We start from the raw sequence: 18348 nt of genomic DNA, 5'->3' as shown, positions 1-18348 counted from the left end.
AATGCAGTTTCTTAAATATGTGTTTTTGACGTCAAAAATACATATTTATAGCTGCATAGTGCGTTTATTTTCAGAAAAGATACTGATATGAATCGTATGCATGATCACAATGGCACTTACCTCTTTCTTCTAATACCAAACCCGATTTATGTTTGCATCCTGAAAACTATATACAGGGAGTATTAACATAAACAGAGAAAACATATTTTGTTCCTTAAAGGGATTTTCCGGATAAGACGTTTGATCTCCAACTCCTTTGATTTAGCTGATAATGTAAGCTGAAACTCACAGATTGTTCTGTAATTTATCCGATGCATTGTTAATCAATGTCAAGATATTCCCGTTAGTAGCTAGGTAGTACCATCATTACTAAACAGTTATAGAAACGATATGTTTTTCGTGTCAATATTGTAATATATATATCAAAGCATTCTTTTCTGGCGCTGCCTTTATGACCATATCTCTTTTTTTCCTGATTTACTTCTAATATTGAGAAAATCGTTGGGAGGTCTCTCAACTGAAGAAATCATTCAGCATTTCGTTTCTGAAGATGATTAAATTAGCTATAAGTTATGGAATGTGAAAAGTACCGAAGTGTCAGACATTCTGTTCGGAACATCCCTTTATTGAATTGATGATGCCATGGTAAGTCGGGACAAGACAACTATAATCTACAACTGTCGACATCGATGAAAACAAAAGATATGTACATAGAATCTACGACAACGTTTAAGACTAAGATGAAAGAAGACGGAGTCAGGATCGCTTTTTGTACCGATGTGTGTGGTTCTAGGCTATGTGTTCTATAATGTAAAAAATCTACTCGTCTAGTTTAATCTGCATATAAGTGAAATATGGCTCATTTCATGAGCCCACTATCTCAATTAACTACGGCTCTGACTGTAATAGGACGGCGGTTTAAGGCCAAGTAATGTAAAAAATACACTACTTGTACGCCTTCCACGTTGGGACTTTTACGAGTCAGTAGATAAGGTTATAAGAGTTTCAGGGGATACTTAAATACTTCCGACGTTTTCAATGTGGTGAAAGAAAGTTTTAAGTGGAGCTTGAACAGCACAATTCAAAAAAAAAGGAAACACAACATTTTTTCCAGTAAGCTGTTTGTTAAAAGATACAACTAATGTTTTTTGACACAGCATTATCTGGAAAGATAACTTCTGACTAGGAAGTGGCTGATTTTATTTTATTAGTACTTGACCTGATCTAGTTGTCCTTGCCCCATAAAATACATTCTGGCTTATCGGAAAAATCCACACATCTGTTGTTTCATTTTAACATTCTGTTATCGAAAATACAAATGGGTTGTATTACATCATTAAATAATTCATGATATTCATGATAAAAACACCAGTGCGTATTTGCTACCATAAGGAAGCGAACCGTTTTTCAAATAACCATCGTTTAAACAAACAAAACAGATTTTTCTGTTGGGAATACCATCAATAGATAGTGACAGGATCAATACCAGATCGTAAAATAATGCAGCCGGGAAGGAAAAAATCTAAACCTCTGGATATGCATTTGTGTATGCTTTTACCTCCACTGAAGTATGCATTGCAATGTGCTCTTTACAAACCGGTAACATAATTTGTCTTATCAATTCCATGATAATTTACTACTGCTCAATTCTCGCCGTATACATCTCGATAAATTCATCTTTTAATCCCTCTGTAAGTACATTGTAGTAAGTTAACACGAGTTATCATTGTTTACATTGAAGATTTTGCTATTGTCCCTTCGCCTGATTTACAACCATAGTTATCCATCGTTTCCAATTATTACAACAACGTCTCAAATATACTTCTATTAACAGTAACTTAGAACATGTGTGCCAAATATAATGTAAAGTCGTAGAATACTCTATAGACAGCAACACCATAAGACAGTTTTTGACATTTTGATTTGCCCTGGAAGATTTGTTTAAACATAACGATTATTTATATATATATCTATATCTGTAGAATTAATTATCGATAATTGGACGAAGTGTTTAATACCATGCACAATATTAGTATAATTTGTCTATTTCACTTGTCCTCATATTGAGAGTTAGATGATGTTTGTGATGGGGTAGATACAGCAGGAATTTTCATATTTGCCAAACATATTATTATCTTATATGCTCATAAATGCTTTTATGACTTAGCAGTGTTGAAACGAAGAAGTACGCCTATTAATAAGATATTGTTTACAATGCATGCAAATTTTCATAGCAGATTTAGCTCAGAGTACAGTTAAGTCAATCCTTAGCAGAAATTCTGGCGTTTTGCCAATTCTATTTTTTTCTTAATACCCCATCTGTTCAAAACATTCAATCGTTATCCGTACTTTTTCTAGCTAAGAGATACTTATATTCAGCACCCTGACATTGAAAACACATTACCAAGTTACCACATTTTTCCTACGTTGTCCTAGCTTATGGCACGGTTTTAGGAGATAATCATGGTCTATTTCACATTGTCACGTCGTATCGCTGGAAATGACCGGTTTATTGACTGGTTTAGACCGGTTCCAATGAAATTCAAAATACTTTGTCAATGATTTTAAGATATGCAATGTAGGCAACACAACAACAAATCCGATGATTAGAAATTGAAATAATGCATATAATTATGATGAATATTCAAGATTGTTAGCCTGCTTTCGGTAAAGTATCTTAAACGCATGTACTTTTGACGTTATTGAATATGGCTGATCACGGACATTATTTTGCAATTCAGCAAATTGTTGATGAATAAATCTTGCTTTGAGCGATGGTGAGCGTTTTTCTTTATGAGCGTACATAGTGAAGTCACTATTAGTCACGGTACTTATGAATGACCGATACAACCACGTAATATTTCTAAAGAAAACAAAGCGTCACGCAATAATTAAGAGACTGGTGTGTCGGTTTAATATAAAGGATTCAGCTAAATACATGTATGTACTATGTATGAAGCTATAACACGTTTCGGCAAAGAATGTATTCTGATTTTGTGTTAGTTTAAAGATGCTCCACCGCCGACAGACCATAAATGATACTCATCATTTGAACATTAATTGATGTAATCGTGTATATATATGTATGATTAACACAAAAATAATATAAAGTAATTTATTTTGCTTTTGGTGGATGCGCAGTCCGAACTTTATTCTATATAGAACATAGTGGCACGGAATTTTTTCGGGATGCAATTAAATATTTCCAATATTTTCATCTTAAAGTAAAATTAGAAGCTCAAACTTTCCAATGGTGGTAATTGTGTAAAGTAAGTAACTTTTGTAACTGAAGAAAAATACCAAATTGTCTTATCCTGTTTTTGATAGTGAAAAAAATACAATTTGTCAGCGGTGGAGCATCTTTGATTTAAGCATATTTTATTGTCTTTAGTGAGCAATGATTTTGTGTTAGCGTTTAGCCTGTTTGCGGAATCAAATTCGCCATTTTAACTAAAAACAGATATAGCAAACTTAAGCGGTTTTACTGTTAGGATATCTACCACCCATTTCTCGTGGATCAAACGTCCTGTGAAAATGCCGAAATATCTTCCTTGAGAAGAAAATGTCTACGGTATATCGTCTTTGCATATTACAGAATTAGCTCCCTTGCGGGTAGGTATCGATTGTTACGTCATTATTTTGTGAGCGCAATTCACGTCGTTTTCTCCGAAACGTATGACGTTACGCTCGCAAACACATGACGTCACAATCAATACCTACACGCAAGTGCAGATAACTCTGTAATATGCAAATTCGGAAAAAGACTGCAATATAACATATCCACCAGATATGCTTTAGCTAATCCTTGAATAAAAATGTTTATAAGTAAACCATATTTTAAAGAAAGTTTGTATTAGCAATTCGCTTTATGAGACTAATGGTTTTTTTTCTTTCGTCATTTTGATATAATTAAGGCAATGGAATTTAGATATGACGGTACATCGTTCAGTAAAGTAAAATATTTGTTACGTTACACTTCCATCGTCAAAGTAATGTTGTATTTTAATTACTTGGGAGATCCCATCAACTTGATAAAAAAGTAAGGTTTGAGTTAATTCTATGTAGCACCATAAGGTAATTAACTGGCGTCATGATATTGTATCTAAAACAGAAAATAAGTGTACAAGGTAAGTAGGTAAGTAACTACTGATGACGTCATATTTATAACTCATTACCCTTTATATGCTTTCTCACCAGCTGTACTAGTTTAATTTATTCCGTCTGTGATAGACATGACTTTTCGTTTTCTCAGACAATCTTTTCATAAATTCAATCTCTCGACAGACACCATTCGACTTTTAAGCTCTAAGTATTTTTGTAATGCATGGTGCTGCCGTTTCAATAAATCACATTTATAAATACATGGTGATAAATGAATCTAGTACATTTGATGAATTAAATAAAATAGTTCAACAGCAAAATGAATATGTGTGACATGCCATAATAACAAGTGTTATGGTAATATGTATTGTCACTTCGAGATGGAGAAGAAGCGCAACATCAGTGAAAATTTTGGTAACATTTTTCTTTTTTTTATTACCTAGGTAGTATATGTCACCGCTACACTACCGTACATATTACTGACCGTGATTCTGATCCGAGGTCTGACCCTGCCTGGAGCTGTGGACGGTGTCCTGTTTTACTTAACACCAGACTTCCATAGACTAACCGATATGCAGGTAAACAATGAGTTTACGTCAGGTTTCAAAACAATGTCAAGAGTATGATGACGAAATTATATAATGCAACAAAAACATTTAATCAAAATCATGTATGTATGTTCAATGTTCAAGTTATTTAACTTGAATTTACCCCACAACACGAACTACGCTAGGCAGTTTGCCAGGTACCAACAAAACATTGTTGGCTACCTTCCGGGTAAAACTTTTTTTACCACGACTAAAAGTGCAATGATTTCATTTTGCGTCATGGAGTTCGATATAACGAAAGCTAAAAACCCGTATTGAGGTATTTTTTCAGCGAATCGCGCAGACAAAAAATGGAATGGCTTCGTCAAAATTATTACGCCGTATGAGAAATATCGTTATCAAATTTATCCTAATTTGCTGTCTCGTGTCTCTGTTCCAAATTTTCAAAATTAAAAATCAAATAAATTAACGCGATTATAATTAAGCCTATCGACATATCGACTGAAATCCGAAGTGGAGTGTTTTCACGAGATGCTTTGCGGTTAATGTGTATTTTGGTTTGCGGTCTATACATCGATAAACTCCATCATTATCTCGTTGAAGTACAACTTATTCTTGTGTATGATCACCTGGTCATGCATGTATGGCATAACTTTCAGAATTTCTCAAAGTTTCTTTTGAGCAGTTTTTTTAGAGAGAGAAATGACTTACCATTGGTTAAAACTAAAAGGAAGGCTATTAAAGGGACGATTCACTCAGGCTAATTCTTTTACATAACCAAGAAGCAAAATTGGCTTAAATGTCTTGTTCTACATTTCTTACGAAACATATAACATAAACTATTGACAAAATCCAAATCATTGTTTAGTATTTCAATTGATACCGTTGTAATTACAAATCGTTGATCAATACGATTAAGCAGGGTACAATATGTACGACTGTACCCATATCCGAATCAAAAGTCACGCAGATACGTTAAACAAAATGATCTACATAACCCACTGTGGATGTGATAAAATGATAAAATTGATTTTAGTCAATACATACCCGGCTAATAGGGTAAATCACACTAGCTGTAAGACGTGATTTGAGGCAGAGTTTCTAGACAAAAGACTTGCATTACTCTAGCGAGCCAGGGACAGGGTTCGCATACCAAGATATTCGACCACAATAGTGTAATGGCGTTTTACAGCGATCCGAGTTTGAACATTTCACACGCTTTTCACCACCATGGCGGGCTTTTCTGGCATATCACAGTAAAACTGGACTGAAACTAATTTCCGTTAGAACTGGGTAATGTACAAATCTTAATGTTTTCTTTTAGACCGAATTAGTCCCTTTAAATGAAATTATTAATACATGTTGACATTTTATCTGGAATTAGTGAAAGCATTTAACCTATTCTAAATTCTAAATAAACAATGGAAAAACTAAACTGAATTTTAGTCTAGCGAGTGGTCATATCATTGCACATAGTCCTGACCACTACGCTTTCGAAAGAAAACAAAGTTTATTAACAACGATTTTAATGTAAGAACATCTATATCGATTGCCTAAGATGAAGTTATATCACTAGAAAAATGCTTAACTCCTTGTATGAATCTTTGTCACAATGAAGATTCATTTCGTTGTTTTGCCGCGTGATGTAGTGATAGGTGCGGTAATTTGTAGGAGGACGCCGTAAAACAAAGACGACCCGCGTTATGAAAATTAACATCCATTTATCTGTTATTATTATTGTTATGGACGTGATGATAAGTGTAGTATTACCATTATTGTAAAATATTGAAAATCAAACTCGTTTTACAGATACATTTTAAAAATTAAGATTTCGATTAAGGTACCTTTAAGCTAACTGACCTCGTCTTTCGTCCATAGGTGTGGATAGAGGCTGCTCTACAAGTTTTTTACTCCCTCGGTCCAGCATGGGGCCCTATGATTACTATGGCAAGCTACAATAAGTTCAATAACAACTGCTATAGGTGAGCAAATGGCACTCAAATTGCATCTTCAATATAAAATATTAATAATTTATACATTTATAAACGCTTGTTATTTGGCAATATCTTGGGCATCATTATTTTTTTTGTAATGCCCAAGAAAATTCTTAATTCTTTAACAAAACAAAGATTCTGTTAATTCAAATTTCATAAACAGCAAACTAAGGATTTCTTGTTGATATGAAATTCTCCAATTAAATGCCCAAGAAAATTCTTAATCCTTTAACAAAACAAAGATTTTGTTAATATAAATTTCATAAAAAGCAAACTAAGGATTTGTTGTTGATATGAAATTCTCCAATTAACATGGAAAGGGGAAATATCGATATACGAACGTAATTGCAAATCATGCTCAACTATTGCACGTGGGAAAAAAATAAAATAAAGTTGACATTTTTTGTCAAATAGGATAATTAAAAAATAAAAAAAGAACAACTAATAAAACATGTTGTAACTTGACATTAAGAACAAAAATTTCCAGCATTAGTTATGACTGCTGAAAAGCATATCCCTATTCTATAATTATTTTTTACTTATCTTTCATTCACAGGGATTCTATCATTCTCACCTTTATGAGTGAGGGGACCAGTATATACGCCGGGCTAGTGGTGTTCTCTGTTCTTGGTTTCATGGCAAACAAAGCCAACCTACCAATATCTGAAATAGCAAAGTCAGGTACGTAACACATCATATCAAATCTTCGACTGAATGTTGATATATTTTATGTTTCATTACATATTCCGGCGAAAAGTTTGAATACATATACATAATGAAGTAGTTTATGTACAATATCTGTCGTGGTCATAAAGTAGTTTATGTCCAATATCTGTCGTGGTCATCTTCTCGTGATACATCAGTTAAACTTTAAATTTAACTTAATGTGTAGTTACAAATTATATTGCTTTTTTGTGACACATTTGTTATTTATTCTAAAGTGAAGCCCATGAAAACGTAAAGGATAGTTGTTATATTGTTATGGTGCTATTTATCTAGGTCCGGGTCTAGGATTCGTGGCGTACCCTGAGGCATTGGCCCAGCTGCCCATCCCCAACCTATGGGCAGCTCTGTTCTTCATTATGTTATTGACAGTTGGACTTGACAGTCAGGTATCACTTATTTCGTCTTTGTATATTACAGAGTTACATCCCTTGCGGGTAGTTTTCCATTGTGACGTCATTATTTTGTGAGCGAAATTCACGTCGTTTTCTCTGAAAAGTATGACGTTATGCTCGCAAACACATGACATCACAATCAATGGCTACCAGCAAGGACAGATAACTCTGTTATATGCAAACACAGACTACACTGGATTTGTTCGTCTTTGTAGTAAGGAATAATGTTGTCAAAATAAAAGAGCTTCCGTCCATCCATTCATTCATTGAACGATTATGTTTTAAAGCTCATGGTAGCCAAAACATATTTATTGAAAAATGCAATGATTTTAAGGTTATAAATGATGAGGTCTTTGAGACCGACATTTTATTGGTTTCTTTGAAACTTTTCAAACACCCATATTAAAGCGACACTATAACTTCTTGTTTATCAATCACATAACAAACAAGATATAAGATTTACAGAAGCCATGTCTATTAGTATACAGTTTGGGGTAAAAAAACTCGAATTTATTCAGTAATGGAGTATAAACATTTCGCATACTTTCCGTGTCATATTGGGTAGGCAAAATTATTATTATAAACAAATTAGTAAGAACAAAGAAGGAAACACTTTTACAAAATTCTAACGGTTCACAAAAGATATCATGAACTGGGACGGTGGACATTTTTCGTATTTGTCTATGTATATCTATGTATTTGCAGTTTGTCCACATAGAGGCCGTGTGTACAGCTATAACGGATACTTACCCGTCACTGAGGAAGAAGAGGGTGATCTTCTCGGCCATCATCTGTGCTTTGTGGTGTCTGATGGGCCTACTCATCTGTACTCAGGTAAGGAGCTTTAATTAGTGTTCACAGTTACATAAACTCAGTTTTGAAAATGATTTAGTTTATCAAAACTATTATGAGTCCTTTGTAAATCTCCATTCATTCTGTCAAAATGTGTCATTATATTTCGATTTTTCAACTTTTGTTTTTATTTGTCCCCAATTATTAGCACTAACGAACGAGATTCAATGACTAGCGTTAACTCGTAGCTTTGAGCATCAACCCAGTAAAAGGGGTGCAACTCTTTTAAATTCAGAAAAAGATGAGAGAGAAAAACCGTATACTTTGATGTGTGAATCAAATGATATTAAGCAATAAAAAGTAGCTTATACATTTCCACTCCAGGGAAAGACTGCACCAAATCAGTTTTTATTATTGGGAACGACCATTGATCTCTGTAGAAGAAAGATAGTACTGAAAACCACTTTTTATTCGTGATATATACCATAACTTGAACGCGAAGTTAAATGTTACGCGAATAATTGTTTATTATCAATACACTAAAATCAGTAAATTTAAGTCCCTGATCGCGAATTTATTAATTCACTAATATATCGAAAATAACAAAAACACGAAAATTATTTATAATAATACGCAAAATTTTTACAGAAATGTCATTTATTCAGTATTAATCATTAGCTATGATAAATAATGTAGGTTTGTATAATGTAAAAATCATCATATCATAAATTAAAATTTGTTTTTATCCATGGTACAGGGAGGAATATACATCTTCCAAATGGTGGATTGGTACGTGGCCTCCATATCTCTACCATTGTTTGGGTTAATGGAAGCCTTAGTCATTGGATGGTTCTATGGTATGTAGGGGTACACAGTTAGTATAATCACAGTGTAACATATGTGTTGTATCCAGTCATTGGATGGTTCTATGGTATGTAGGGGTACACAGTTAGTATAAAGAACAGTGTAACATATGTGTTGTATCCAGTCATTAGATCGTTCTATGGTATGTAGGGGTACCCAGTTAGTATAAAGAACAGTGTAACATATGTGTTGTATCCAGTCATTGGATGGTTCTATGGTATGTAGGGGTACACAGTTAGTATAAAGAACAGTGTAACATATGTGTTGTATCCAGTCATTAGATGGTTCTATGGTATGTAGGGGTACACAGTTAGTATAAAGAACAGTGTAACATATGTGTTGTATCCAGTCATTGGATGTTTCTATGGTATGTAGGGGTACACAGTTAGTATAAAGAACAGTGTAACATATGTGTTGTATCCAGACATTGGATGGTTCTATGGTATGTAGGGGTACACAGTTAGTATAAAGAACAGTGTAACATATGTGTTGTATCCAGTCATTGGATGGTTCTATGGTATGTAGGGGTACACAGTTAGTATAAAGAACAGTGTAACATATGTGTTGTATCCAGTCATTGGATAGTTCTATGGTATGTAGGGGTACACAGTTAGTATAAAGAACAGTGTAACATATGTGTTGTATCCAGTCATTGGATAGTTCTATGGTATGTAGGGGTACACAGTTAGTATAAAGAACAGTGTAACATATGTGTTGTATCCAGTCATTGGATAGTTCTATGGTATGTAGGGGTACACAGTTAGTATAAAGAACAGTGTAACACATGTGTTGTATCCAGTCATTGGATGTTTCTATGGTATGTAGGGGTACACAGTTAGTATAAAGAACAGTGTAACATATGTGTTGTATCCAGTCATTGGATGGTTCTATGGTATGTAGGGGTACACAGTTAGTATAAAGAACAGTGTAACATATGTGTTGTATCCAGTCATTGGATGTTTCTATGGTATGTAGGGGTACACAGTTAGTATAAAGAACAGTGTAACATATGTGTTGTATCCAGTCATTGGATGGTTCTATGGTATGTAGGGGTACACAGTTAGTATAAAGTAACAGTGTAACACATGTGTTGTATCCAGTCATTGGATGTTTCTATGGTATGTAGGGGTACACAGTTAGTATAAAGAACAGTGTAACATATGTGTTGTATCCAGACATTGGATAGTTCTATGGTATGTAGGGGTACACAGTTAGTATAAAGAACAGTGTAACATATGTGTTGTATCCAGTCATTGGATAGTTCTATGGTATGTAGGGGTACACAGTTAGTATAAAGAACAGTGTAACATATGTGTTGTATCCAGTCATTGGATAGTTCTATGGTATGTAGGGGTACCCAGTTAGTATAAAGAACAGTGTAACACATGTGTTGTATCCAGTCATTGGATGGTTCTATGGTATGTAGGGGTACACAGTTAGTATAAATAACAGTGTAACATATGTGTTGTATCCAGTCATTGGATGGTTCTATGGTATGTAGGGGTACACAGTTAGTATATAAAACAGTGTAACATATGTGTTGTATCCAGTCATTGGATGTTTCTATGGTATGTAGGGGTATACAGTTAGTATAAAGAACAGTGTAACATATGTGTTGTATCCAGTCATTGGATAGTTTCTATGGTATGTAGGGGTACACAGTTAGTATAAAGAACAGTGTAACATATGTGTTGTATCCAGTCATTGGATAGTTCTATGGTATGTAGGGGTGCCCAGTTAGTATAAAGAACAGTGTAACATATGTGTTGTATCCAGTCATTGGATAGTTCTATGGTATGTAGGGGTACACAGTTAGTATAAAGAACAGTGTAACATATGTGTTGTATCCAGACATTGGATAGTTCTATGGTATGTAGGGGTGCCCAGTTAGTATAAAGAACAGTGTAACACATGTGTTGTATCCATGTCATTGGATAGTTCTATGGTATGTAGGGGTACACAGTTAGTATAAATAACAGTGTAACATATGTGTTGTATCCAGTCATTGGATGGTTCTATGGTATGTAGGGGTACACAGTTAGTATAAAGAACAGTGTAACATATGTGTTGTATCCAGTCATTGGATGGTTCTATGGTATGTAGGGGTACACAGTTAGTATAAAGTACAGTGTAACACATGTGTTGTATCCAGTCATTGGATGTTTCTATGGTATGTAGGGGTACACAGTTAGTATAAAGTACAGTGTAACACATGTGTTGTATCCAGTCATTGGATGGTTCTATGGAATGTAGGGGGTACACAGTTAGTATAAAGTACAGTGTTACACATGTGTTGTATCCAGTCATTGGATGTTTTCTATGGTATGTAGGGGTACACAGTTAGTATAAAGAACAGTGTAACATATGTGTTGTATCCAGACATTGGATAGTTCTATGGTATGTACGGGTACACAGTTAGTATAAAGAACAGTGTAACATATGTGTTGTATCCAGTCATTGGATAGTTCTATGGTATGTAGGGGTACACAGTTAGTATAAAGAACAGTGTAACATATGTGTTGTATCCAGTCATTGGATAGTTCTATGGTATGTAGGGGTGCCCAGCAGTTAGTATAAAGAACAGTGTAAACACATGTGTTGTATCCAGTCATTGGATAGTTCTATGGTATGTAGGGGTACACAGTTAGTATAAAGAACAGTGTAACATATGTGTTGTATCCAGTCATTGGATGGTTCTATGGTATGTAGGGGTACACAGTTAGTATATAAAACAGTGTAACATATGTGTTGTATCCAGTCATTGGATGGTTTCTATGGTATGTAGGGGTACACAGTTAGTATAAATGAACAGTGTAACATATGTGTTGTTGTATCCAGTCATTGGATAGTTCTATGGTATGTAGGGGTACACAGTTAGTATAAAGAACAGTGTAACATATGTGTTGTATCCAGTCATTGGATAGTTCTATGGTATGTAGGGGTGCCCAGTTAGTATAAAGAACAGTGTAACATATGTGTTGTATCCAGTCATTGGATAGTTCTATGGTATGTAGGGGTACACAGTTAGTATAAAGAACAGAACAGTGTAACACATGTATTGGGGTAACGTTATATAAAGTCGGTAACATGTGTTGTATCCAGTCATTGGATGTTTCTCTATGGTATGTAGGGGTACACACCAGTTAGTATAAAGAACAGTGTAACATATGTGTTGTATCCAGTCATTGGATGGTTCTATGGTATGTAGGGGTACACAGTTAGTATAAAGAACAGTGTAACATATGTGTTGTATCCAGTCATTGGATGGTTCTATGGTATGTAGGGGTACACAGTTAGTATAAGCTAAAGTACAGTGTAACACATGTGTTGTATCCAGTCATTGGATGTTTCTATGGTATGTAGGGGTACACAGTTAGTATAAAGTACAGTGTAACACATGTGTTGTATCCAGTCATTGGATGGTTCTATGGAATGTAGGGGTACACAGTTAGTATAAAAAGTACAGTGTTACACATGTGTTGTATCCAGTCATTGGATGTTTCTATGGTATGTAGGGGTACACAGTTAGTATAAAGAACAGTGTAACATATGTGTTGTATCCAGACATTGGATGGTTCTATGGTATGTAGGGGTACACAGTTAGTATAAAGAACAGTGTAACATATGTGTTGTATCCAGACAATTGGATGGTTCTATGGTATGTAGGGGTACACAGTTAGTATAAAGAACAGTGTAACATATGTGTTGTATCCAGTCATTGGATGTGTTCTATGGTATGTAGGGTACCAGTTAGTATAAAGAACAGTGTAACATATGTGTTGTATCCAGTCATTGGATGGTTCTATGGTATGTAGGGGTACACAGTTAGTATAAAAGAAACAGTGTAACATATGTGTTGTATCCAGTCATTGGATGGTTCTATGGTATGTAGGGGTACACAGTTAGTATAAAGAACAGTGTAACATATGTGTTGTATCCAGTCATTGGATGGTTCTATGGTATGTAGGGGTACACAGTTAGTATAAAGAACAGTGTAACATATGTGTTGTATCCAGTCATTGGATGGTTCTATGGTATGTAGGGGTACACAGTTAGTATAAAGAACAGTGTAACATATGTGTTGTATCCAGTCATTGGATGGTTCTATGGTATGTAGGGGTACACAGTTAGTATAAAGAACAGTGTAACATATGTGTTGTATCCAGTCATTGGATGGTTCTATGGTATGTAGGGGTACACAGTTAGTATAAAGAACAGTGTAACATATGTGTTGTATCCAGTCATTGGATGTTCTATGGTATGTAGGGGTACACAGTTAGTATAAAGAACAGTGTAACATATGTGTTGTATCCAGTCATTGGATGGTTCTATGGTATGTAGGGGTACACAGTTAGTATAAAGAACAGTGTAACATATGTGTTGTATCCAGTCATTGGATGGTTCTATGGTATGTAGGGGTACACAGTTAGTATAAAGAACAGTGTAACATATGTGTTGTATCCAGTCATTGGATGGTTCTATGGTATGTAGGGGTACACAGTTAGTATAAAGAACAGTGTAACATATGTGTTGTATCCAGTCATTGGATGGTTCTATGGTATGTAGGGGTACACAGTTAGTATAAAGAACAGTGTAACATATGTGTTGTATCCAGTCATTGGATGGTTCTATGGTATGTAGGGGTACACAGTTAGTATAAAGAACAGTGTAACATATGTGTTGTATCCAGTCATTGGATGGTTCTATGGTATGTAGGGGTACGCAGTTAGTATAAAGAACAGTGTAACATATGTGTTGTATCCAGTCATTGGATGGTTCTATGGTATGTAGGGGTACACAGTTAGTATAAAGAACAGTGTAACATATGTGTTGTATCCAGTCATTGGATGGTTCTATGGTATGTAGGGGTACACAGTTAGTATAAAGAACAGTGTAACATATGTGTTGTATCCAGACATTGGATGGTTCTATGGTATGTAGGGGTACACAGTTAGTATAAAGAACAGTGTAACATATGTGTTGTATCCAGTCATTGGATGGTTCTATGGTATGTAGGGGTACACAGTTAGTATAAAGAACAGTGTAACATATGTGTTGTATCCAGTCATTGGATGGTTCTATGGTATGTAGGGGTACACAGTTAGTATAAAGAACAGTGTAACATATGTGTTGTATCCAGTCATTGGATGGTTCTATGGTATGTAGGGGTACACAGTTAGTATAAAGAACAGTGTAACATATGTGTTGTATCCAGTCATTGGATGGTTCTATGGTATGTAGGGGTACACAGTTAGTATAAAGAACAGTGTAACATATGTGTTGTATCCAGTCATTGGATGGTTCTATGGTATGTAGGGGTACACAGTTAGTATAAAGAACAGTGTAACATATGTGTTGTATCCAGTCATTGGATGGTTCTATGGTATGTAGGGGTACACAGTTAGTATAAAGAACAGTGTAACATATGTGTTGTATCCAGTCATTGGATGGTTCTATGGTATGTAGGGGTACACAGTTAGTATAAAGAACAGTGTAACATATGTGTTGTATCCAGCTGCTCGAAGTGGAATTATCATTGTCATTATTTTCATGTAACAGTCAAGTCACAATATTATATGATGAATTAGTTCGTATTTTATATGATTACTGTTAACCAACGTATTGTCGGTTGCTATATAATTTTGCGAAAAAAATATCCTCGCTGCAACAATTTGTATTCATAGTTGAAACCGATCATACGTTTATAAAACTAAAATAATTTTGTAAGTATTTTTGATATTTATTACTTTCAGGAGCGGAGAGGTTTGCTCGAGATATAAGTTTGATGTTAAATCGCGGTGTCCCAGTGTTTATGAGGGTGTGTTGGTGCTTCATCACCCCAGCTGTACTTCTGGTAAGAAAAGAATAATGTATGATAATTTTTCGACACGTCTTATATGATATAAAGTAACTATTGAAATGAAACGCCAAAATATTGTCTGTGATATAAAAATGATATCAAAATAAAAAACAGAGAGAAAAAAAACAATATTGGTTTATGTGGGTAAATCATTCTGTAAGCGCAATGCGTTTGGCTCAATATGCATCTGTAATACAGTGTACTTAAGTGTGTAACTTTTACATGTTTATTCTAGTTCTTGTTACTGTTCACCTTGTCTACATACAAACCACCAACATACGGGAACTACGTGTATCCTGAATATACGTCAATCATTGGCTTCATCCTGGCATTGATACCCATAATTCCAATTCCGATTTGTGCCCTGTTGACAATTCGTGGAGCACCAGGACAAACCTTCATGGAGGTAAATGCATATCAAATACCACAAGCCTGTTGTTTTTGTTGGTTAAGGTTTTCCCGGTTAAGTGGTTTAGTCATGAAAATTTAATTGGTCAGAATAACAAGAAATAGGTAAATGATATCTTCTCGATAAGATGGTGCGAAATCTTCCGTGAAAATATGCGGTTTTCCGGCATTGCAATTACAACATGTATATTGACATTGTTGCAATGTGGTTTATGAATGAGTGTTTGGTATCGTAACCATTTTTTTTCACTTCGGTGATATTAATAAAAAGTAAAAAGTGCATTTAATGAAATGATATTTTACGTTAAATTATTTAATCATGTACTGATTGCCGAGATATACCACTACATTTATTTACCCCTGATATGTTATTATGTTTTCTCCAATAAATCAGAAAGCTGCGGCGGCCTTTAAACCCTCACCTAACTGGAAACCCATTTCACAAGCGCACGCAAAAACGTACGATGCCACGCGGATTCAGAACGGAGGAACATTTCTGGAGATTACGAAAAGAAACATCCTTGGTGATAACAGCTATAACTACCACCTATAGCGGACTGTTACAGAATATCCTACATTACATATTATATATGTGACCATGTCGTATTCATATTGAATTACCATATTATGTGATCAATGTACCTGATCAATAATTCCGTCTCTGCAAAGTACAGAGTTACCTCCCATGCGGGTAGGTATCCATTGTGACGTCAATATTGTGTGAGCGAAACTCTCCAATCTTTCCCAGGGTGCATTGTGGTCCCCACATTCACCTCTGTCAATGGCTCACGGACTGTGGCGTCTGTTGACCTCGGGTCACAAAATAATACGTCATGAGTCATGACAATTGTTTAATACATTTCGCCCCCTTTATATATGACGTCACAGTGATTGTTTTTGAAACGGCGGACGTCGTATGCAATAGCGATTATTTACTTACAAGTAAATCTAGTGTGTCCGCAAAAGAATCCATTATTGTTTGGTTTGATATTTGATGATCAAATTCTACTATGTCAATCGTTTACAGGAAAAGGATACAAAAGGAAACTTACAATATGTATTAAAGAATTTAGTGTCCTTCCGAAATACTTTTTTCAAGAATATTGAAATTTCACTGAACCGCAATGCACCCTGGGAGAGATACCAAAACTCTCCTTAAAAGTATGACGTCAATACCTACCCACAAGGACAGATAACTCTGTATTATGCATATGTAAAATAGTCGTAATCATGTTTTAGCATTTAATGTAACTTTGATGATTTATTTACAATGACGATATAAAAAAATTGCCGACGGTTCTTGCCATTTGCAATTTATCTTTTAGCCAGAAATTTCGCGTGACGATTCAAAATTTATTATTTATCATTTATTATGGAAACCAGATATCGAGCAATAGAACCAAGAACTAATTACGATGGTCACATTTCATGTTAAGTATGTTACTTGGTATAAATGACAATTTAAACACAAGAATCTTATATCCATGTATTAGGACATTTTATAGTTTCAGTGTTATTCTGTGTTATTAATTAGAATATTTGTTTTTCTTAATTTGTTTTGATAAAACTAATTTACTTTCAATGATCAAAGATTAAGATTTTCCATTCCATTTTAAAGTTCTTTCTTATTCTAATTCAGTCAGTTTATATTATCATGTTAATAAAATATCCAATCATTCTGGTTTTCATTAAAATATGATGGGGCAATCAACAACAAAACAGGATTTTAAAATTTGGAGGAAAAAAATCAAAAATGAATGTACAATTTCTGTTAGGTATTTTTAATAATAATTTTGCTTTTTGTTTCAATTTCCGTTTCAATAAATATACACATTTTTATAATATGTGTCTGCGTTGTTATTACTTGACTGTGGTGTTGAAAACCTTATGACGTAACCGCATCTTTTCTGAATCCAACCAAGAGGAAAAACAGAACCGTCGTCTTTGGTGCTAATCAAAACCACTGCTATTTTAAAAGGTGTTTTTTTTATCTGATTTTTACTCTTGACTTTTTTTCTGATGAACTTGATGAAAACAAATGGATTTTTTTTGGGCTTTGTTGATACAACTCTATTTCGTCTGAAAATGTTGAAGGGGAGTTAATGGCATACAGTTGAACCGTGGCAAATATGTACGTATCGGAAGTTAAAAAATATTAGGAATAGTCTAGGGTAGCCAGCATAGAACTTAAATCTTCATGAGTACTCATGACAGAAAAATATGTACAACAAAAATATGTTTTCATTCTTCCACATTCTTCATAATCACAAGAGAACGTCATCTTCTTGAAAGGAAGAAGATCATTTGAGGAGCGTCAGTTAAAACCCGGCATTCCTTCACAACGAGATGTTAGTTTTAAACGGAAAAGAAAGTTGTCGAAAATAAGCTTCGTGTATATAAATTAATGAAATGATACATATTTTTAATAGTTTGGGATCTGGTATTAAACTTTTTTCCTATGCGTCATGCTGTGAGACTTGCTTGAATCAACATGTGCATATATTGCATCAGTTGAGTGGATTTTGACCCAGTTTGCTGTTTCGACTGGATAACATTTAGTTTTAGAGGTTATGGACGAAGAATGCTATTGTCTTCGACCATCTAAAGTAATGTGTACTGTCTTTGTTCTCCTAAATCAAATCTTTATTAAATAGTAATGTGTC

General features: G+C 34.6%; 1 protein-coding gene across 2 annotated transcripts in view; it reads left to right on the top strand.

Moving 5' to 3' along the window:
* The window catches only part of LOC138323837 (sodium- and chloride-dependent glycine transporter 2-like), a 28018-nt gene extending 10489 nt beyond the window's left edge, over positions 1–17529 (top strand). For both annotated transcript variants that reach the window (XM_069268697.1, XM_069268698.1), the window contains exons 6-14: positions 4545–4679; positions 6528–6631; positions 7200–7324; positions 7643–7755; positions 8467–8595; positions 9311–9410; positions 15171–15271; positions 15513–15683; positions 16080–17529. In XM_069268697.1, coding sequence (XP_069124798.1) covers positions 4545–4679; positions 6528–6631; positions 7200–7324; positions 7643–7755; positions 8467–8595; positions 9311–9410; positions 15171–15271; positions 15513–15683; positions 16080–16238 — 1137 coding nt within the window. In that variant the 3' untranslated portion in view covers positions 16239–17529. The remainder of the gene's footprint in view (positions 1–4544; positions 4680–6527; positions 6632–7199; positions 7325–7642; positions 7756–8466; positions 8596–9310; positions 9411–15170; positions 15272–15512; positions 15684–16079) is intronic.
* Positions 17530–18348: the final 819 nt, after the last annotated feature.

Source organism: Argopecten irradians, chromosome 5, assembly GCF_041381155.1.
Source record: "Argopecten irradians isolate NY chromosome 5, Ai_NY, whole genome shotgun sequence".
NCBI classification, from domain to species: Eukaryota; Metazoa; Mollusca; class Bivalvia; order Pectinida; family Pectinidae; genus Argopecten; species Argopecten irradians.
The sequence above is the reverse complement of the archived record's forward strand: the minus strand, read 5'-3'. Positions and strand labels throughout refer to the sequence as shown.